Source organism: Euwallacea similis, chromosome 12, assembly GCF_039881205.1.
Source record: "Euwallacea similis isolate ESF13 chromosome 12, ESF131.1, whole genome shotgun sequence".
Classification (NCBI taxonomy): Eukaryota; Metazoa; Arthropoda; class Insecta; order Coleoptera; family Curculionidae; genus Euwallacea; species Euwallacea similis.
The window spans coordinates 5,330,603-5,354,518 of NC_089620.1; the positions used below are offsets into that span (position 1 = coordinate 5,330,603).

The 23,916-nt window shown below is 36.3% G+C and overlaps 4 protein-coding genes and 1 non-coding gene across 5 annotated transcripts; 3 read left to right on the forward strand and 2 right to left on the reverse strand.

Annotated features, from left to right (window-relative positions):
* LOC136412548 (arginine-binding extracellular protein ArtP-like) lies at window positions 1–735 on the forward strand. The gene has a single exon (XM_066395628.1). The coding sequence runs from the start codon at window positions 1–3 to the stop codon at window positions 733–735; it is 735 nt and encodes a 244-aa protein (XP_066251725.1).
* A 428-nt stretch (window positions 736–1,163) lies between these two features.
* LOC136412549 (arginine transport ATP-binding protein ArtM-like) lies at window positions 1,164–2,007 on the forward strand. Its single transcript, XM_066395629.1, has 3 exons — window positions 1,164–1,359; window positions 1,412–1,858; window positions 1,952–2,007. The coding sequence occupies exons 1-3, from the start codon at window positions 1,164–1,166 to the stop codon at window positions 2,005–2,007; spliced, it is 699 nt and encodes a 232-aa protein (XP_066251726.1).
* Window positions 2,008–15,648: 13,641 nt separating this feature from the next.
* Window positions 15,649–15,732, reverse strand: TRNAL-UAA (transfer RNA leucine (anticodon UAA)). Its single transcript has one exon. It is a non-coding gene; the product is annotated as a tRNA-Leu (tRNA).
* An 839-nt stretch (window positions 15,733–16,571) lies between these two features.
* LOC136412550 (transketolase-like) lies at window positions 16,572–18,500 on the forward strand. The gene has a single exon (XM_066395631.1). The coding sequence runs from the start codon at window positions 16,572–16,574 to the stop codon at window positions 18,498–18,500; it is 1,929 nt and encodes a 642-aa protein (XP_066251728.1).
* A 3,758-nt stretch (window positions 18,501–22,258) lies between these two features.
* LOC136412551 (poly [ADP-ribose] polymerase tankyrase-like) lies at window positions 22,259–23,862 on the reverse strand (the record flags this gene model as incomplete). Its single annotated transcript, XM_066395632.1, has 2 exons — window positions 22,259–22,410; window positions 22,453–23,862. Coding segments are annotated over 2 exons (1,562 nt in total), but the record flags the coding sequence as incomplete, so codon positions are not given.
* Between the last annotated feature and the right edge of the window lie 54 nt (window positions 23,863–23,916).

Consider the following 23,916-nt stretch of genomic DNA (forward strand, 5'->3'; position numbering starts at 1 on the left):
ATGAAAAAATACATTTTAAATGCTATTATAGCGATAAGTATTCTATTAACAGGATGCAAGGAAGATAAACACGATAATATCATTAGATTTGCAATTTCTGCAGATTATCCACCTTTTGAATATTATGAAAATGGTAAATTTACTGGCTTTGACATTGAGCTTGCTCAATTAGTAGCAAAAGAGTTAGGTAAAGAAGCGATATTTAAAGATATGCAGTTTAGTACTATATTTGCAGCATTGCAAAGTAATTCTGTAGATGCTGCTATATCTACTATTGGTAGCACAGAAGAGCGTGAAAAAAATTTTGATTTTTCAAATAGTTATTATACAGGGGAATTTGGTATTCTATATCACAAAAATAAACCTGTAGCCGGTATAAACAATTTAACTCACGAGAAGATAGCCGTTCAACTAGGAACTGTCATGGAAATTTGGCTAAAAGAGCATGTTCCTACAACAGCTCAAATTATTGCTATGGACAATAATAATCAAGCTGTAGAAACATTAAAGTCTGGTCATGTTGATGGCGTCCTAATTGATGAATTCCAAGGTAAAGTATTTAGCAAAAAAAATACTGGTCTATCATGGTCAGCCATCGCTAAGTCAGATAATGGTTATTCTATTGCTGTGAATAAAGGATCTGATTTAAAGGATAAAATAAACGAGGCGTTAAAAAGTTTAGAAAGTAAAGGTGTAATACAAAAGATAGCAGAAAAATGGCTAGGAGATAACTGATGCAAGAATTAATTTCTAATTTCTTGTTTGTTGGAACAGGCCTTGCCTTTACTTTAAAATTATTGATTGGAGGACTGCTTTTAGGTGTGAGTCTAGGGGGATTATTGTCAGTACTCAGATATAATAAGATCTGTATTCCATTAATTAATGGAATTATATCTGTAATACGTGGCACCCCCCTTATATTACAGTTAAGTGTTGTTTATTTTATGACCCCAACCATTGCAGGAATTAAATTAAACATATTTAGTGCTGGCATTATAGCATTTGGTCTAAATAGCTGTGCTTATATTGCTGAGATTTTACGAGCTGGTATTGAAACTATATCAAAAAACCAGTTTGAAGCAGCTAAAACTTTACAAATACCTAGTTTCTATATGTGGAGAGATATTATATTACCACAAGTTATTAAAAATATTCTTCCTGCAATGATAAATGAGATCATTGCACTCCTTAAAGAAACGGCATTAATCTCTACTATTGGTGGTGTTGATATTATGCGCTCTGCGCAAATGCTTGCAGCAGAACAATTTACTTATTTTATACCACTTTGTCTTGCTGGGGCTTATTATTACGCTCTTGTAGTACTAATTGAATATATAGGCAAAAAGATTGAACAGAAAGGTATATATGATAAAAATGCATAATGTTTGTAAGTTATTTAATAATGTTCCAGTACTTAATAATATTAACCTGATTATAGAACAATCTATAGTTGGTCTTGCTGGTCCTTCTGGTAGTGGTAAATCAACATTGTTACGTTGTATACAAAAACTCGAAGTTTTAGATTCTGGTAGCATTGAATGCGATGATAGTACTGGATTTGTATTTCAGGATTTTCAACTTTTCCCACATATGACTGTCTGGGAAAATCTTACATACGCTCCCAAGCTTAAAAATAAAACCCAGAATCAAAGTGATTCACTACTTGAGTCTTTGGGTATTGCCTCTAAAAAAAATGATTACCCTAGCAATCTATCCGGTGGGCAAAAACAGCGGGTTGCGCTTGCCAGAAGCTTAATGATGAATCCAAGGATTCTATTATGCGATGAGCCAACGTCTGGTTTAGATGTAGCAACAATAGTCGACGTTGTGGAACTACTACAATCAGTTAGAGATATGGGTATTACTATGATTATCGCTTCTCACAATTTGGATTTTTTAACAAAAATATCAGATCGGATTATTCTGTTAAAAAACGGAAAAATAATTGTAGATATCAATCCTAAAGAAATTGATGAACCAACAAACTATTTAAAAAATAATTATTAAAAGAGAATCACTCATATCATACTGAGAGCTATAACAGATCTTAGCATCGAAAATTACATAATATACATTATGGAAAATAAATTACATAATATAAGAAACAACGCCAAAAATAAAATCACATAATATAGCAAACTATAGCTAACCCAAGAAAGGTTTTCCTACGTCATACCGCCGCGATATCTCAGCATAGATTCCGCTAACAAGTAGCGGAATGACGAATTTTTGTTTTTCAAACTGTCGGTAAATCTAAGTCAGTTTAGCTATATGTGTCAAGCACTGGAATGACATCGTCGTAACATTATACCGTATTACAATGTTCGTACAGTAAGCCATAGGATGGAGCTATACAAAAAGAAGTAAAACGGCTATAAGGGAGTGTTAAATAAACTGTGTCAAGCCGAAAAACAAAGTAATAATTGATATAAAAAAATGGAGGTTTGACACAGTTTATTTAACACTCCCACTGCTAGTGCTGCTATTGCGACTGTGGCTACCGCTATCACTATAGGTATTAACTCAATTACAACTGTTCCGGTTGCAAAAAGTGCTACTGCTGCAGTGCCTAATAATGCGGTTGCACTACCGGCGTAAATACCTTTTTGGGTTGCTGATGTAGATTCTTTCAGAAGCTTTTTTATTCTATCATCTATAGCTAAGTCTTTTGGAGTCTTGCCATCTTTATTCTTTAATAAAAAATTTGCACCCTTATCTAATAGAGCCTTTACTAAATTTACATTGCCATCCTTAACAGCTATATGCAAAGAAGTATCTCCCAATTTATTCACTGCATTAACCTTTGCACCCTTGTCTAATAGAGCATTTATTACATCTATCTCGCCAATAGCCACATGCAAAGGAGTATTTTTATGATTTTGACTCACTGCATTAACATCTGCACCTTGTTTATTAGAGCTTTGATTATCTTGATACGGCCTGTGTGAGCAGCTAAATGTAATAACGTGTGTTTATCTTCTTCGTTACCTTGACAAAGAATAGATTGAAATAAGAAGTCCACATGAAAATTGGCTGCTTGCCACTCCTCATAGTCACTTTGGCGTGATTTAAACTGCCCTTTTATTCTTTTAATTATGTTATTTCCATTTAAATCTGTCTGTTCCGCAACTTCAGTAAATACAGTTGAATACTCCCTAAAACTGATCGTCATAACTTTACCCTACTTTGAATAATATTTTGATCATTACATATTGTAACAAAAAAAAATCAACTCATTTCTTCTAACGGCTCTATATTAAAGATAGAAAGTCCAGAAGCAATGACGTGTGCTAAGGCTTGGACGAGTTGCAGCGGTGAGATCTTTCTTATATTTTTAATTGTGTAATCTTCTGTGTTTGTAAATGTTTTTTCTATACCCCACTGCAGTAATAAGTACTTTACGTTCTGAATGATTTATGATGTAAATTATACGGTAGTTGCTAACCCTTATCCTATATTGCCCTCTAAAGCTATGACATAAAGGCTTTCCTAGATTAAAAGGATCAACTGTCAGGCGTTTCTTTATGGCCTCCTGAACCATTAATTTAATCTTTGCCGGAAGAGCTGGAATTTCTTTTTCAATAACATTTTTTAAGAATTTTATAGTGTAAGTTTTATTTCCAGATGTTTTCATCATCCTCTACTTCTTCTTCACCTTCAGAGAGGCGATCGTCAGCTATTTTGGATAGCTCTACATCTTCTTCGAACTCTTCTTCCACTAAATCTACTAAAACTTCAGGAATAGTTTTATTTTGAGTCTCTGCCATTTCTGTAAGATACTGAGCCAATTTACTGTCAAAACTTACATTAACATTGAGCTTTTTTTGACTGTGAGCCATATATTAACCAGAAAATACTACTATAAACTATAACATTTTTACTTAATTTTGTCAACTTCTCTATTCGTTGAAAAAACAATCTTGCATAAAAAAATCAACTCATCTCTTCCAAAGGCTCTATATTGAAGATAGAAAGTCCAGAAGCGATGACGTGTGCTAAGGCCTGCACGAGAAACATTCTTGCAGCGGTGAGGTTTAAGTTGTCTTCCAGTATGAAACGCATGTTTAAATCACTCTTGCCATACCCCCATAAAACGTGAAACGCTTCTGCAACTTCAAGTAAGTAGAAAGTAATTCTGTGTGGCTCACAAAGCCTTGCTGCAATTTCTACCACATCTGGCCACTTTGCTAAGGTTTTTATGAGGAAGAGCTCTCCACCTGTCCTTAAAAGTGAAGGATCTGCTGTTGGGAGCTCTTTTGGAGCATTACGCATTAACGAATGAGCACGAGCATGCGCATATTGCACATAAAAAATAGGATTATCTTTTGACTGTTCTTTAACTTTAGCAAAATCAAAGTCCAAGACCATATCATTCTTGCGTGTTAGCATTATAAAACGAGTTATGTCCCTGCCAACTTCTTCCACTACATCTCTTGCTGTTAGGAAGTTTCCTGATCTTTTGGACATCTTAACAGGTTTGCCGTTCTCGAAAAAATTCACAATATTATGCAGTTTTACCTCTATTTTTGCTTGATCATCACTGAGCGCAGAGACGACTGCTTTGAGTCTTTTGACATAACCGCCGTGGTCACTACCAAGCTCTACAATCATATTGTTAAAACCACGCGATATCTTATCAAAATGGTAAGCGATATCCGAGGCAAAATAAGTCCAACTGCCGTCCTCTTTCTTCAATGCACGGTCAACGTCATCACCAAATTTTGTAGAGCGAAATAGCATCTCTTTTCTGGAAGTCCAATTTTCGCTTTCTTTGCCTTTTGGTTTCTCCAGGTACCCTTCATACACTAGACCCTTGTCAGACAATATCTTTATACTCTCTTCAATTTTGCCACTTTTTTGTAGCTCATACTCTGAAGTAAAAACATCATGATTTACTCCAAGCAAGTTCATGTCTTCCTTTATGAATTCTAAGATAAAACTTAAAGTATATTCCCTAATTATTTGATTATCTTGCTTTTTTGGAAATTCCTTGCCATATTTTTTAGCTAGCCCCTCCCCTATTGGTTTTAAATATTCACCTGGGTATAAACCTTTTTCTATACTGATTTTTTCTCCCAGAGCTTCCTTATACCGCAAATATACTGACTTTATTAGTATATCTATCTGCGCTCCAGCATCATTAATATAGTATTCCTTAGTAACTTTATAACCAACTTTTTTCAATAAATTTGCCAGAACGTTACCAAATACTGCCCCTCTTGCATGACCAATATGCAGTGGACCGGTTGGATTTGCGGATACAAACTCAACATTGATCGCCTGATTGTTTCCTATATCTAGGGTGCCAAACTCTGTTTTTAGCTCATTTATTTGTTTTAGAATCCCATGCCATACTTCTATTTTTAAGTGCATGTTGATGAAACCAGGGCCTGCTATTTCCACTTCCGCAATTTCATCAACAAGTTCAAATTCTTTGGCTAAAACCTCTGCAATTTCAATGGGATTCTTCTTTTCATGCTTTGCAAGCACCATGGCAACGTTTGTGTAAATGTCTCCATGTGCTCTGTTACTTGGGGATTCTACGATAAAGTTTGTTGTATCTGTATTTATAATACCCCTTTGCTTCAACTCGTTTAATTTGCTGGAAATTAGAGAGGAAACCTGCTTGAAAATGTTCATCAACTAGAAAAACTATGAAAACCTCCAACAATATAGCGAATAAGTGGGACTAGTTGAAGGTTTATCTTAACTATTTTATCTTCCTAGATCAGAGTTTATATTAAGACATTGTCGTAATCATGGTAAGAGAAAGCCATACCTTCGCTGTAACCATCATTACCAGCATCAGGTTCTTTAACATCATCGGGCTCTTTCTCTTTCTTTAGTTCATTCTTAATATTTTCCTTCAGTTCATTCTTAATATTTTCTTTTAGTTCATTCATAGTCTTATCATCAATCTCAAACTTAAAACATTTTTTCAGTTCATTCATAGTCTTATCATCAATCTTACACTTAAGATCTTTACCACATTTATCATAAATCAACTTACTCTTATTGACTTTACAATCATCCAACTTTGTGAACAAATTAATTTTCAACATATCACTGACATAGCACGTATCAAGTGGCAATATACGTACATGATTTGCATTTTTTTGATTCGGACAAGAAAAAGTATTCGTTGGCATAAAATATCTCCATTAGTAAATAAAATTATTAAAAAATTAGCCATAAGATGGAAGTGTGTACTAACAATGTACACACTGTATTACTTTTATATAATATGAACAGTGCCTTCTAACACTGACATATTGTGGGTAGAAAAAAAGGCTTCAGCACTTTTTGCATCTAATATAGAAGAGTTTATTACTTCTACACATTTATCACATACAGAATTGTTTTCACAACTGCCCACAAGTTTACCATCTATAACCTGAAGGTTGTTTTTAGCATTCTGAATAATTTCTGCACATTCTTTAAACTTGTAGCCTGTTGGCTTTTGGGTCTCAATATCAATAATATCATCAGTTATTGGATTGACCGTTATTACAAGCTTTGAAAGATCAACGATTGTTTTAGATTCAGGTTCAGGCTTAACTTGTGGACAAGGGGGACAAGCAGGACAAACAGGAGCAGGGGGACAAACAGTATCAGGACAAGCAGGACAAGGTGGTATATTTAAATCGAATTCGGGGAGCTGTATATTTAATTCGAGTCCATCATGCCGCGAGTCAAAGCGGTTATGGCAACGTGGGTCAAAGTTATGATGGTACCGTGGGTCAGTTATGCAAGCTGTGCGCACAGGAGTACATGAATCCATACGTGGATACGAAGAAAAATTGTAAGTCATAAAAATCCTTTAGAAAGTAACTATTGAATTATTATAAGATAAAAAAGTTAATAATTTTATAATTCTAAGGTTAAAATTAGCATATTTGAGATCATTAATTTGCAATATATTTCAGAATACAGTTTTAATAGTGATGTAGTTCAATATATACGTTTAGTAAGGTAGAGATTTATTATACAACTAGTTAGAGGTAAACCAGCCATTATACAAGTAGTAGATATTAGAGTTCAGAAATTTTACTACGAGCAAAGGTTTCAAAAGGAGCTATAAGTATAGCCATGTTGCTAAAATAAATTTTGGTAGAATTGCTATAGCTACTGCGAATAACAACTTGCTTATCCTCTCAAGTAAAATATGAAACACATGGGTTCCCATGTGCTCTTGGAAGCACGTATAGCTAGACATGCGTTTATGAGTTGTTTAAAAACAATCTTCTAATAAAAAAACAAATCCATCATAAAGAAGAGTAAAATAACTAACGAACCTATAGCTAAACTGACTTACGACAATTTGAAAAACCGTCATTCCGCTACTTGTTAGCGCAATCTATGCTGAGGAATGAATCGCGGTATGACGTAGGGAAACCTTTCTTGGGTTAGCTATATCACACACGCGATAACTAAAGTTACCCTTTCATTACCTTCATTACAACTACCTACAAAAATTCTTAAATTATCTCTGCCGCTACAGTAGGCTTGAAATGATCTAGAGATACTGCTTCAGTTTCTGTAACTCCGTGCGTACTAATTCCTGTTCCTATTCCCCGATAATATGGTGGTATATTTACCACTACTGTGTTACCAGAATCGTGAGCATGATACCATGCTGCATCATGACTACTGTGACATGGATGATGATAATGCTTAAAATGTGAGTGATGATTATCTTGGCATGGAATATGATTATGCTTGAAGGGCATGTATAAATTAGGAATATGGTGATTACCTATAAGGCAAAGCTTGTATACGGCTGTGCAGTCCTTGTCAAGGCAAGACTTATCTTCAGATTTATCAGATATGCATGCTGGTTTAGAATCTAAGGAGCAAGGTACATCAGTATTATTAGAGTAAACGTTGTACGGTTGTGAAATTGAATAGCGAGTCATAAAAATCCTAAAAAAATAACTATTATGTTATTGTATAATAAAATAATTAATAATCTAATAATTTTGAGATTAAAATCAGCATACACAAACTTACAGTACATTTCAAAATACGACTTTAATGTAGCAGATATGAGAGTTAAGACCTGCTGCAAAAGGAAAGTTGCTGTTTTTATGGTAGTCTATTTTCAAAAAAAATCTGATTTTAAAGTACATTACAGAAGCGAAACATATTATCCTGGTATTTTTTTAACCCTTAAAAAATACTCCATTTTTGTTTTGCAGCAGATCTTTAGAAGTTTTACTATGGAAGAATGATGATAAGATTCCAAGAAGAAGCTGTCAGTAGTCAAATTAGATGTATTGCTGAAGTAAATTTTGGTAGACAAGCAAAATCCTTGCTTATCCTCTCAAGCAAAATGTGAAACACATGGGTTGAATAACACCCATGTGCTCTTGGAAGCGCATGTAGCTAGACATGCGTTTATGAGTTGTTCAAAAAACGATTTCCTAACAAAAAAACCCAAACCCATCACAAGGATTGTGGCATGCATCATAGTGATTATGACACATATCAAAGTGGTTATGACATGGATTAATAGTATAAGGTCCCTGTACAGGCGTATACACTGGTAAAGTTGGTACTGGCAAGTTAGAAGCTGTACATGGATTAATAGCATAAGGTCCGTGTGCAGGCGTATAAGGCGTATACACTGGTAAAGCTGGTACTGGCAAATTAGAAGCCGTACATGGTAGTTTTGGTAAATTACTGTAATTATAAATCATAATGATCCTTAAAAAAATACTATAAGACTATTATAAATTAAAATGATTAAAAATTTAATAATTTTGATTATAAATCTAGCATACCAACTAACGGTGTGATTTAAATTTTCTTTCAATTCCACTATATCTTTGCCAGTTTTGCATACAGCCCGTCTTTACTCATTAGAGAGTCATGAGTGCCTACTTCTTCTACTTTTCCGTGATTAATTACTATAATCTTGTCAGTTTTAAGTGCGGTTGATAGCCTGTGCGTAATTACGATCGTTGTTCTGTTTTGCATTAATCTGCTCAATGCTTTTTGCACGAGATTCTCACTTTTATAATCAAGGGCAGAGGTTGCTTCATCCAGTATTAAAACCTGAGGATTGTTGAGTATGGCCCTTGCTATTACAATACGTTGTTTTTGTCCTTCAGAAAGTTTTAATCCTCTTTTTCCTACAAATGTATCAAATTTATCAGGCAGCTTATCAATAAATTCCATCGCATAAGCGCTGATGGCTGCTTGCTTCACTTCCTCATATTCAGCACCAGGCTTGCCGTATAGTATATTTTCCATTATTGAGCAAGAGAATATCATGTGATCTTGTGGCACTAAGCCAAACAACGATCTGAGGTCATTTAGCGCAATTGACTTAATATTGTGCCCATCGATAGTAATGCTACCTTTGTTTGGATCATGAAAACGGAGCAGAAGCTTTAAAATGGTGCTTTTACCACTGCCAGATGGTCCAACAATTGATACTGCTTGACCTGCCTCTATAGAAAATGATACGTTATCTAATGCTGGCTTATCAGCATAAAAAAATGTTACGCCATTAAATGAAATTCCTTTTTGAACACTACAAATTTTTATAGGATCATCGGGATCTGCTATAGAGTTTTTTATATTTTTAAATTCAAATAAACGCTCTACTATTCCAAGACCTCGTTGTAAATCACTGATATTATCGCTCAAATTATTTATAGCTCCTGCCGCGAGCGCTGAATAAAACACAAATGAGGAGAGTTTTCCAATAGTTATATTATTGCTTAAGACTTCTTTAATACCAAAAAAGAGCAAAACAACTAGTGAACCTATCACACACGTGATGACCATAGTTACTAGAATAGCACGCAAGAGTACTAATTTTACGTATGATTTTGATACTGAGTTTAAATGCTCCTTAAAACGGGTTTTTTCATTTTCTTCGAGTACAAACGATTTGATAGTCACTATAGATCTAAAATTTTCATCACTAAATGACGCAAGCTCACTTAATTTATCCTGGGCAAAGCGTGCATAGCTACGCACTTTTTTTCCAAGTGAGGTCATAATAATGAGTAGTATAGGTATTATTGCGGCTGCATATGCAGTTAGTTGTATATTTGTATATAATAACATGGCAACACTACCAATCAGAATCACAAAATTTCGTAATATGGTTAGTAAGCTGCTGTTTATTATTGATTGCAGCACAGATGTATCAGTAATGAGTGCTGAGATAACATCTTGTACACCTGTGTTCTCAAAGAAACTTGGTTGCAAGTTAGTGATACTGCTATATAAGTCATATCTGATTCTTGCGATAACTTTCTCGCTGCCAATGCCAATGAAATATAACCGAGTAAATGCAGTGAGAGAAATGGCTAAAACTATAAGTATTGCAACTAATAGTTTGGTAGTAAAATCGTGCTCTGCGCCAGAATCAATGATGTTACTTAAGCCTCTGCCAAAGAGGAGGATCGTTAAAGCTGAAAATAAAACTGCAATAAAAGCTACGATGAAATAAGATAGATTAGGCTTTATATAGTAAAATAACTGCCTAATATTAGATCGCATCGTATTTTAAAGTTTCTAAAGTTAAGTATATAGATTCTAGTTTCAGGGGAAAGGGGAAAGGTATGGCATTAGTCTACAGCATGTCTTCCAAGCATAACACGCTCACGAAACTTTAATGCGATAGCTTGGTTTCTACTGAAAGACAGCATTATGCCAAGTGCGATGCTCGAAGATAAAAGAGAAGAACCACCATAGCTAAGTAACGGCAGGGTTATGCCGGTGGTTGGAAAAACACTCAATGTTACCCCTATGTTTATTATGAATTGTGTGATGAATTGAATTGAGATACCGAGAATCACCAACAGATTAAATAATTCATTTTCCCTATATGCAATGTAAAGCAAGCGGGCGGAAATGATACCAAATAACATCAATGTGGCTAAGCATGTAATCAAACCAAATTCTTCTGCTAAAACAGAAAACACAAAATCTGTATGACAATCAGGAAGAGAGGCTTTTACGCTACCTTCACCAGGTCCAACTCCAGTTAATTGACCTCTTTTGAATGCTTCTAATGATTTTGTGACTTGAAAGTTATCGCGCTGCGTAAAAAAGACAAAATTGTAAATCCTTTGCTTTATATGTGGGAGGCATAAGTAAGCTATTGTAGTTCCAGTTGTGGCCATTCCTATTATGCATAGAAAGTATAAAAATGGTATACATGCAATAAACATTTGACCAATAAAAGAATATGTTAAAAGCATGGACATACTGAAATCAGGTTGCAAGAGTAACAACACAAAAACTAACAGAAATATTATGATTGATATGCGCATTTTAAACCTCATTTCGCTGGCCAAGATACTAGCTATAACAACAGAAAAAAATGGCCTTACGAACTCAGATGGTTGAACAGAAATTTTGACAATATGTAACCATCGTTTCGCACCTTTTACCTCTATACCAAGTATTATCGCAATTGCTACTAGAATAGTAAATAAAATGAAACCTGCGAACGAGAGGTTAAGTATAGTTCTTGTGTTGAGAAAAGAAAATGTCACCAAGGTAATTAGTGACAGGACTATATAAATTGTATGGCGCCGTATAAAATAATCCTGTGGTAGAGAAAGACGCTGCGCAATTACAGGGCTTGCTGAATAAACAAGAATGAAGCTTATAGTGAGCAAAAAAAACACTGGAAGGATGAGATAATAATCCAGCGTTCTATACCAGAGTTTAATATTCATTTTGTTCCAATGTGTAATGCCACTATTCCATAGCTCATATTATGAAACTCAACATTCTTAAAGCCTACCTCTTCAATTTCCATTTTAAAATCAGCCTGAGTTGGAAACTCTCTAATGCTCTTCACTAAATATTCATAAGAACTCTTGTCTTTAGCAACTATGCTGCCAATTTTAGGAATTACTTTAAATGAATATAAGTCATAAAGTTTGGTAAATATCTCATTTTGATAGTGCATAGGGGCAAATTCTAAGCAGATAAATTTCCCATGTGGTTTTAATACTCTGTATGCCTCATTTAAAGCCTTCTTGCGGTCAGAAACATTTCGAATGCCAAAAGCTATTGTGCAATAATCAAATTCGGAGTCTTCAAATGGTAAACTTTCTGTACTTGCACATACCCAATCAAAATTAATTTGGTTTGAATTTATAGCTTTATCACGTCCTCTGCTTAGCATATTTTGATTTATATCGCACACTGTAACCTTAGCACTTGGCTCTTTTCTTACTATTCTTATTGCTATATCTCCAGTTCCTCCAGCAACATCTAAAACCTTAGAGTTTTTTGTAAAATGCACACTATTTACCATTTTATCTTTCCACAATCTGTGCATTCCGAGGCTCATTATATCATTCATGGTGTCGTAGCGACTTGCCACGGAATCGAATACCTCTTTAACTAATTGTGATTTCTTCTCGATTTTTATAGTAGACATTACGTAAAAACTCCTTTATAATTAGTAAAAATTAATTTGAATTAACACAAATGTCAACGACAAGCCTTAAGCCTGTTAAAATCTTCTTCAGCGTGGTATGATGACCGAGTTAGTGGGCTTGATGCAACCACTAAGAAACCTTTGGAGTAAGCAATGTATTTATAATGCTCAAACTCTTCTGGGGTAACATACCTATCAAGTTTTGCATGTTTTGGAGTTGGTTGTAGATATTGACCAATTGTAATAAAATCAACCTCAGCACTGCGCAAATCGTCCATAACCTGAAGTATTTCCTCTTTTGTTTCTCCAAGACCAACCATAAGCCCCGACTTTGTGAAAACTTTAGGATTAATCTGCTTTACCATCTTCAGCAAATATAGTGAATGAAAATAGCGAGCTCGTGGTCTTATTTTTGCATACAATCTCGGCACTGTTTCAATATTGTGGTTATAGACATCAGGTGATGCAACAGCAATTGCTTCAAATGCTCCTTTCTTATTTAAAAAATCAGGAGTTAAAATCTCTATTGTTGTTTCTGAAGTTATCTTTCTAATTTCTTCTATGCACTGTATAAACTGATTTGCGCCACCATCTGGTAAATCATCACGATCAACAGAAGTAATAACAACATGCTTCAAGTTCAACTTTTTTATCGCTTTTGCTAAATTTTCTGGCTCATGAGGGTCTAACTTATCAGGAATGCCAGTTGCAACGTTGCAAAATGCACAAGCACGAGTGCAAACAGAACCGAGAATCATCACAGTAGCGTGACGTTTATTCCAACATTCACCAATATTTGGACATGCAGCTTCTTCACATACCGTATGTAAGTTATGCAGTTTAACGATGTTTAAGGTTTCATTGAATACTTCACCGGTCGGAGCTTTTGCTCTGAGCCATGGAGGCTTACTATGCATCTGAAACGGCTAACTCTACCTCTTGCTTTACTAAAACTTTTTTCAACCTTCTTTTTATCTTCTGTGCTTTCTCACTTAGTTTAATCGTTCTTGTGTTGAGCAAAAAAGCATCCAAATCACCTTTGTAATCTATAGTTCTCAAAGTTCTTGTTGCCACACGAAATCTAAACTTTTTATTCAATATATCACTTGTCAACGTAACCTTATGTAAATTTAAAAGAAAGGTACGCTTTGTTTTACGATTCGAATGTGATACCTTATTACCAAAAGATTTTTTTCTATTTGTTAATTCACAAACTCTACTCACTTCAATATACCAAATTATTCTATGTACTTAGATTACCTTATATAGTCAAATAGTCAATACTCTCTTGCTTAATTTTTATACCATATACTGCTTTATAACCAAAAAATATCGTAATTTTTTCTATTATAAGAGAAATCATATGCTGAATTTCCAATGCTTTACTGCCATTTGTTACTACCAGATGCAACACACCCGAATTTATATTCTGTGCATATGAGATCTTTTTCGGTTTTGTACACTCTGCTATTTCTTTCCCTACTATATTTCGCCAGTTTAAAATCAGACGTATTTCATTTTTACTAATCTTATTTTTCATGCATTTTAATGCATAGTTTTCAATTATAGACTTTAATTTTTTTGGACCGCTGTGTTTGAGCATTTTTCTGTTTTGTTTCTAGTATAACTAAATAAGTAAGGTTTACCACTACATTGGATTTCTTAAAGCCCTGTCATTCCAGTGCGTACTGCACAAACATTGTAATTTGAGTCCACCAGGGAGGATGTCATCCCAGTGCTCAGACACATAGCTGTACGAACATTCATTTTTGAAGGTAAATTGCACAGCAAATGGTGTCATTCCAGTCTGGAATCCAGAAATTTTGCTTATAACTGAGCTGATGAGCTAAAGGTAGTTGTCTTACGCTAAAATAAACGTTTTTAATTAAGTTGCATAGAAGCTGGATCCCAGTGTCTGGGCACTGGGATGACACCCCACTGGTGGGAATTGCTCCCAAACTACAACGTTCGTACAGTTGGTGCGACCCGAAAGTCGTGATTTTGTGATGGTAAAATTCCATCTTCCCTAGACATCGGGGGTAATGTATGTCTCACATTTTAGAGAGTGGCAACCTCTAGGATGCAAGCATGAGATAAAAGCAGGTAACACTAAACCTTATAGTGAATCCCTGCAAACAGAGTTAGATATGGTTACGAGAGGAACCAATGCCTGAATTGTCGTAACGAACGATATGCGAAATAAGGTTGGTTAACGCATAGACCAAAAGGTACGGAGAAAGTGGATAATTAGAACTTGACTGGTCTGATTAAGATGTTTCCCATCTCCCGGCAAAAAGTTGGAACCTAAGTCTAACATGAAACAATTTCATGAAACGGAGTAACATTATAGATGCTCTTATTCTTTAAGCAGGGAGCCACCCGTATGCACCTATAATGAGGGATTGTCTAAGAAGCCAAGGCCTAAAGTAATGTTTAGGATATGCTGACGTGGACACTGTAATTTGGAAGGTAAAGTTGTGAGTAGTGGTTAATATGTTATGAGCCAACATTAAGTGTTAGGTATGTATGAATACGACTTCTCTAGTAATATAGAGAATGCTGTATTTAAGCTATAAAAACAAATTTACCAAGCTTTGAAATGTTAATTACATGGAGAAGTATGTATGACAAACACCAAGTTAGAGAGAAGCCGGATGTGGTGAAAGTCACAAGTCCGGTTTTGAAGTCGAGTGGGGAGAGGTGACTTTCTCCACTTAGATAACTGTAGCTGACACTGGGATGACAACCTTCTAACTGCTTTACAAACCTCTAGCCTCACACCATAAAAGCAGTATTTTTATGTAAAATTTATCTCAACGTAGCACTTGTCAAGTAAGTCGTTCCATTCAAAAATTTTTGTTTTGCCTCATAATTAACCTTATAGCTGTTTTAATTGTAATTGGTTAAATTATTATTAACTTGCCAGGCTAGATCCAAAAAATAGCATAATCAATATGCAAATTGTAATAGAAATCACGTTTGCGTATGGTTTATTGCTATGCGGTTAATCTTTCCTCAATCCAAGCTGCTTGAATAGCTTCGAGTATTTTTTCGTTACAGCGTTTTTCATCATCATCAAATTCCTCTAAACTCAAGACCTTTTTTTTAAGCTCAGTGAATCTGACACTAATTATATTCTCATCTGGAAATTTTTCCTCCAGAGCTTCTACAATATCTTCTATATCAAGCCATTTCATACTTTTTTGTGTTTGTCTGCTAAGTTAAATTGGTGCCCATGGGGAGACTTGAACTCCCAAGGTCGCAAAACCCACGGATTTTAAGTCCGCTGCGTCTACCGATTCCGCCACACGGGCTTTTTTTATCTATCTAGAGTAAAACTCTACTACTAAATTGACTTCCATGTCTGCTGAATAAGGAACCTCAGAATATTGAGGTGACCTCAAATACTTCACTGAATGCTCTTTACTATCTGCTTCTAAATAATCCGGAGCCTTGCGCTCTTGTTTTTGTTCAGCCTCTACTACTACAGGGATTTTTGCTGCCCTTTCTCTTATTTTTATTATATCACCTGGCTTCACTCGATAACTCGATATGTTAACCACCTTATCATTAACTGTAACGTGCTTATGAGATATGAGCTGCTTTGCTGAGTAAATTGTTGGAACAAGACCAGAGTGGTATAAAACAGAACTTAATCTCGATTCTAAGATACCGATAAAATTATCAGCCGTATAACCCTTTCTGTTATAAGCATCTAAAAATGTACGTCTGAGCTGCTTACTTGAAATCGCATAGTAAAACTTAAATTTCTTATGCGCAGCAAACTGCTTACCAAAGTCGGATAACTTCTTGAATCCAAGAATACCATGTTGACCTGGAGGGTATTTCCTTTTGTTTACTGGGTCTTTAGCTCTACCCCATAAATTTACACCAAGTCTACGGCTAATCCTATACTTTCTAGTGATAACAGTTGTCATATAAAAACTCTCACGATTTAACTTTAGATTATTAAGGATTTTAGCACTCAGTGTCAACTTGTTTTTGCTGATATAATCTTTTATACTTCATTTTTAAGTTTTTCTATTAACACATGAATCATTCACATTTAAAATCTATGGCAAACGCCATCCGTTTTTTATCAATTGATGCAGTACAAAAAGCAAACTCTGGACACCCAGGTATGCCACTTGGCATGGCAGATGTTGCAACTGTTTTGTTTGCTAAATATCTGAATCATAATCCTGATGATTCTAAATGGTTCAATAGAGATCGCTTTGTTTTATCAAACGGTCATGGGTCAATGTTACTATACTCAATATTATATTTGACAGGTTATATTAGCATAGATGAGCTAAAAAACTTCAGGCAAATGGGATCCAAGACCCCAGGTCATCCAGAGTTCGGCTTGACTTCCGGGGTAGAGGCAACAACAGGCCCGCTCGGTCAGGGATTTGCCGCTGCTGTTGGCATGGCACTTGCTGAATCAATCCTTAAAAAGCAATTCAGAATCAATCACTACACTTACGTGATGCTAGGGGATGGCTGTCTTATGGAAGGAATAAGCCATGAGGTAGCATCACTTGCTGGGCATCTTAAATTGAATAAGCTCATAGCTCTTTTTGATGATAATGATATCTCTATAGATGGCGCTACTTGCCTTTCCTGCTCTGATGATGTAGAGAAACGCTTCTTAGCGTATGGATGGAATGTTGACAAAATTGATGGCCACGATTTTGATGCCATATCCTTTGCAATAGAGCAAGCAAAAAAGTCTGGTAAACCTACAATGATCTGCTGCAAAACCATTATCGGAAAATTTTCAAGCCGTGCTGGCACATCCTCTGCTCACAGTGGTGCTTTTTCGGAGGAAGACATAAAACAGATGAGAGAGAAATTAAACTGGAATTATGAACCATTCCATGTACCAGAAGATGTGAAAAATGCCTGGAAGAAAACTGTTGAGAGAGCAAAACAAAACTACACGATGTCATTCCAGCGCGTAACGCTGGAATCCAGGAAAGAAGAAAAAGAATGGATCCCAGTGTCAAGCACTGGGATGACAGGGTATCATGCAGAACTTCAAAGACGGTTAGATAAACATCTACCAGATAATATCGCTGGTGTTTTAGCTGACCTGAAGAAACAAATATGTGAGCTAATGCCAAACGAAGCTACTCGATCTTCTTTCGGCAGAGTAATGGAACTTTTAACTGAGTCTATGCCGGAATTAATCGGCGGTTCTGCTGATCTTACTGGGTCAAATTGCACTAAATATAAGCACATGCAGGTAATAAATAGCAATAATTATAGTGGCTCTTATGTCCACTATGGAGTGAGAGAGCACGCTATGGCAGCATGTATGAATGGTATGGCACTTCACGGCGCGATTCTTCCTTATGACGGCACTTTTTTGGTATTTTCCGACTATTGTCGTCCTGCTATACGTCTTTCAGCTCTGATGAAGCAGCAGGTTATGTATGTCATGACTCACGACTCAATTGGAGTGGGAGAAGATGGCCCAACTCATCAGCCAATAGAGCATTTAGCCTCCTTGCGTGCTATACCAAATCTATATGTTTTTAGGCCAGCCGATGCAGTTGAAACTCTGGAGTGTGTTAGCATTGCACTCGAAAAGAAAGAATCTCCAGCACTGTTTGCGCTCTCAAGGCAAAACGTAAGTTACATGCGCAAGTTCTACTCTGATATCGATCAATCTGCTAATTTATCGAAGTTTGGTGCATATATTTTGTGTGAATGTTCAAAAGAATTAAAAGTGACGATATTTGCTACGGGGTCCGAGGTTGAAATTGCAGTTGAAGCAAGGGAGAAATTGCAGGAAAAGGGTATAGGTACAAGGATTGTTTCTATGCCATGCTGGAGGCTTTTTGACGAGCAAAGCGATGAATATAAAGCGGCAATATTAAATAATGACAGCATTAAAGTTGCAATTGAAGCCGGAAGTGAAATGGGTTGGCATAAATACATAGGTTCAAACGGTATATTTATTGGCATGAAAAGCTTCGGAGAATCAGCACCTTATAAAACACTTTATGAGCATTTTAATATCAACGCTGATCATGTGGTAAAATGTGTGTGTGAGAAACTGGTTTACATTCAGTAGACTTCTCCTAAGAAACTCACTCAACTAACTCTTCTTGTTGAACTAATATGTAGCCAAATTCGCTCGCTTTTTTGATCAAATTTTTTACAATTCTATCTTTATAGCGTGTTTCATAGTATTCCATTCCTTTTTCTACATATTCCTGTCCGTATTTGAGCATACTATAAAATATGCATGCCATTTTTCTTGCAGTAGCTGTTATTGCTTTTGGTGCTCCTAGTCGTTTTTTCAATCTTCTGTAGTATGCACCCAACGCACTTTTACTCTTTCCTACAGAATGAGCAGCTATTCGCAAAGCATTTGCAGCACGGTTAATGACTTTACGTGTTCTTGTATTAAACACTTTTTCCCCTGTAACTTTATTAGCAGGACTGAGTCCCAACCACGACGAAAAGTGCTTTTCTGTTGGCCATTTACTGTGGTTTATACCAACTTCTGAAATTATGGTTTGTATACTTAATACATCAAATCCAGGAATTTTAGTGAAATCCATACCAGTGATTCGGTGCAGTTCCTCATACAAAGCAAAGCTTGGCTTACTTTTGCTATTTTTATTCTTTTGCTTACTTAGCTGTTTGCTTTCACAAGACTTTGTTTCAAACGTTTTATAATAGGCTTCAATATTTCTATCACATTCTGCTATTTTTTCTTGATAAATATTATATAGTTCAAATTCTTGCTTTAGCGTGAATAAGTGTTCTTCTCTATAGTCACCAGCTAACGCTTTTGCAATAGTAGACTGATCATTTTTCATTCGCACGTCCCTGAATTCTGCTAATTTTTCAGAATCTCTTTCGCCTTCAATTATAGCTTCAATGATTTTCATACCAGTTATCCCAGTAATATGACTAATAACCTTGTGTAATTGTATATTCATTTGAATTAATGCCTTCTGCATACGTAGAATATGCGTAGATGCACTTTCAGTGAGATTTCTGCGCTGCCGCACGTAACTGCGCAATACACACATCTGATTATCTGGGTCGAGTAGACCAGTGGAACTTCCCCCCCAGCCCCTCACAGAACTGTGCATGAACCTCTCGATTCACACAGCTCCCATTATTCAGTACTTTGATTACCATACCAACCTCCAGTGGTAAAAAGTATTCGGATTTTCTGTTCTCATTTTTCCTAGAAGTTTCCTTGCTAGTCTTTTTCCAATCAGATATTTCTTACTTACCCACTTTTCTAGATGCCGCTCTACATTATTAAGAAGTTTATACATCTCCGTTTGGTAAAACCTGCCATAATACTGACACCAGCCTCTGACTATTGGATTTACTTCCTTTGATATTTCCTCCAACTTCTTTCCTGTAAATCTATGTATTTTCCATGACCTTATGGTTTGAGTGATCTTTTTCTTGGCCTTATTGCTAATTGCAGGTAGAAATCCAACAAAATATTCTCCTATTTTGCTCTTTGCTCCTCTAGGTCTAAAGGTATATCCTAGAAAATCAAAGCTTTGTATAGGAAATGTATTCTTCCTGTTGCTATTCTTACAGTACACTATCCGTGTCTTTTCGGGATGCAACTTTAGCTTATACTCAGCCAATCTTTCTTCAATCTTTACTCTCATAAAGTCTGCCTGTCTCTTAGTTTTGCAGTGCACTATTGCATCATCAACATACCTTTCAAATGGTATTGTGGGGTAGTTTTGCCTCATCCACATATCAAACGCATGATGCATAAATATGTTAGAAATGATTGGGCTTACAGAACCTCCTTGCGGAACTCCCTTATTCCTCACTTCCCTAGTGCCATCTGCTTGTTGAATAGGGGCTTTCATCCACCTCTCAACATACAGTATGACCCATTTGCAGTTTGTATATTTCTTGATAGCTTGCAAAACTAATTCGTGATCCAGATTGTCGAAAAATCCAGATATATCAAGATCTATCGTCCAATCGTACCTCCAGCATCTCTTGCGTGCTGTATCTACCGCATCCAGTGCAGATTTATTCGGTCTATAACCATATGAATCCTCGTGGAATTTTGGCTCTACTAGCGGCTCAAGATACATAGAAGCTGCCGTTTGCCCTATCCTGTCGAATACTGAAGGAACACCTAAAATTCTTTGTCCTTCTCCCGTATCCTTCGGTATTGCTACAGCTTTTACTGGCTCTGGAAAATAACTTCCGGATGACATCCGATTCCATAGTTTGTACAGATTATCTTTTAGATTTTCCTCAAACTTTGTTATCGAAACCTCATCTACACCTGCAGCACCTTTATTTTTCGATACTTGTTTATAAGCTCTCCAAATAAGTTGTTTCGGTATATCAAAAGACTTTGTTTTATTCATTAACTCCTCCCTTTCGGTTGATAAATAATTAAAACTAAATAACTCAGCCCCTTCGCTCCATTTCCATTACAGAAACTTCTTCGCTACTACGAGCCGATCCGCCCCTGTTTTCCGCATCAGTACTCTCATCCTTAGAGTTTAGCTCCTCGAATTTCTCCCTTATCATCGAAACGACAGGTTCCCGCAGTTCCACACAATAGCCTAAAATAGATTCACGCCACCTCTATGCCGGACGCCACCTATCCAGTAAACAAGTTCCTGATAGGTTTATCCCAAGAGATTCAGGAGCCCATGGTTTTGACGTCGTCTTTGGAATTTCGACACTTCATCAGTGGTTCATTTTCATTCACCTCTCTATTTTACACATGATGCATAATTGCACCTTTTCCATAACGCTCACTACCATAGCTCTTTACCACAGCAGCTTATGGCTGTTTGAAGCCTATTCTTGCAAACCGACTTCAAGGGGCCCACCCTCATCTATTGTGCAGCTTTGCACTTAGTTTGCTCATTTTTTTTTTTAAGCATTCTTTGTGTCTCTACGGCACACCCTAAACGATCCATGAAGCAGTCCGTAGCTATGCAGTTGTTGGAGCCATTGGCAATCTTGAACGTCAGACTTCCTACCAGGTACATTCTTTACATGCCGTGCATTTACCAATCTTACCTCGAATTTATATGACTCAAGTATTTGAAATAAAGGAATCCAGTATACTCCTGTTGATTCCATAGCTACTGTTGTAACTTTACACTTTTTCAACCACTGTGCTAAGTTATGAAGGTCTTCAGTAAAGCAGCCAAATTTCTGAACGCGTTGTTCATCTCCTCCTTCAGGTACACACACATAGTGTACAGCTGAACCAACGTCTATTCCTGCTGCATTAGGATTCACTATTTCTAATTTACTTTTTGCTTTTTTCATGGTAACTCCTACATATAATTTGTTACAGGGAAACGCTTCAGCTTGGAACGGTTGATAGTACAATCTCCTAACCGAGGTAGTCTAAATGACTCCATCAATGATTTGACCGTTCCTTCCAAGACCATGCTTGCATACGGGCACTTAGGCACCATTGAAAATGTCGATCATAACTGCAGAGGCGCTCCCTCTACAACTATACTTGAAAATTACTAAAAACTTAAATTTGTGTGTTTCTTTCTGATTTGACAGATTTTGTCTGTTCGATGCTTGCATAACCATATGAAAGCCCACTCTTCTTTGTCATTCCAGCGCGTGACGTTATTTCCATCCAAGATGGTGTCATTCCAGTGCTCCTTTTTTTGTCATCCCAGTGCTTGACACTGGGATCCAGTTTTCTTTACAAATTCACCAAAAGTGTTTCATTCTATAACGCAAAACCCATACTCACCAAACCCAATGCATTACTTGCAATTAAGTTTCCTGGATCCCAGTGTCAAGCACTGAGATGACACCTTTTCCGGTAGAAGATCACTATCAAATCACATTGCTCTGGTCATTATGATCACCATTATTTTGTTCAACTGATTGATCGACCCTAGGTGAAGAAGAATCATCATAAGGTTGTGTGTCAGACTTTTCTTCGTCAGACCCAAATAACCATGAAAAAAAGCCACCAAGAAATGATCCTATTAATGAAAAAGGCTTCATAAGTATACTAAACAAACTACCAAAAAAAGAGCTCGGCTGTTCTTCTGTTTGTGCAGGTTCTGTGGGAGCAACAGGACCTACACTGTTGTCTTGTACACCAGTTCCTTGTCCTGCACTGGTGGTGCTGGTTTTTTCCCCTTCTTTGCTATTATCTGATTGTAGTTCAGTATCATCACCTACTCGTTTTTCTTCCTCTTGACCCCCTTCACTATCTGTCGATGATCCACCCGCTGAACCATCATCAGATTCTTCTGCGGGTTGCAATAGAGTTTTTATTTCTTCGTTAGTAGTTAAATCTAAGGGAGTCTTTCCATCTTCATCTTTTATATTAACATCTGCTCCTGCTTTTATTAGGGTGTCTACTATTTCTTTGTTGTTATTTTGAGCAGCCAAATGTAGAGGAGTCTTTTTTCCATGTTTACCTTCTATATTAACATCGATTCCTTCTGCTCCCAGTAGCGCTTTCACTATGTCTATCTTGTTCTTTAAAACAGCCCAATGTAAAGGAGTCCATTCTGCAAGTTTATCTTTTACATTAACATCGATTCCTTCTGCTTTCAGTAGAGCGTTCAACACATTTATATCTATGTTGTCCTTTTCCTTTTTAGCAGCCAAATGCAAAGGAGTACTGTTACCTCCATCTTGTGCATTAACATCGATTCCTTCTGCTCCCAGTAGAGCGTTCAATACATTTATATCTATGTTGTCCTTTTTAAGAACAGAATGTAAAGGAGTATCTTTATTCTTATCTGCTAAATTAACATCAATTCCCTCTTTTCTAAGTAGAGCGTTCAATACATTTATATCTATGTTGCCCTTTTTAAGAACAGAATGTAAAGGAGTATCTTTCTCGTTATTTGGTAAATTAACATCGATTCCATCTTTTCCCAATAGGGCTTCTACTACCTTTTCATAGCCCTTTACAGCAGCCCAATGTAAAGGAGTATTGTTATCTCTATCTTGTGCATTAACATCAATTCCCTCTTTTCCCAATAGGGATTCTACTACCTCTTCATGGCCATTTTTAGCAGCCCAATGTAGAGGAGTATTTCCATTTTGATCTGTTGCATTAACACTTGCTCCTTCACTTATTAGACGATTTACTTCATTAATATTACCACTTTTAGCAGCCTCAAGTAATTCATCTGTGTTTTGTAATAGAGTTTTTATTTCTTCGTTAGTAGTTAAATCTAAGGGAGTGTTTCCCTCTTCATCTTCTGCATTAACATTTGCCCCTTTGTCCAATAGATCTTTTACTATCTCTGCATGGTCCATTTTAGCAGCCTCATGTAAAGGAGTCTTTCCATCTTTATCTTGTGCATTAACATCGATCCCTTTTACTTTCAGTAGGGCATCTACTGCATCTTTACGGCCATGTGCAGCAGCCCAATGTAAAGGAGTCTTTTCATCTTGACCTACTGCATTAACATCTGCCTCATTATCCAATAGATCTTTTACTATCTCTGCATGGCCATTCGTAGCAA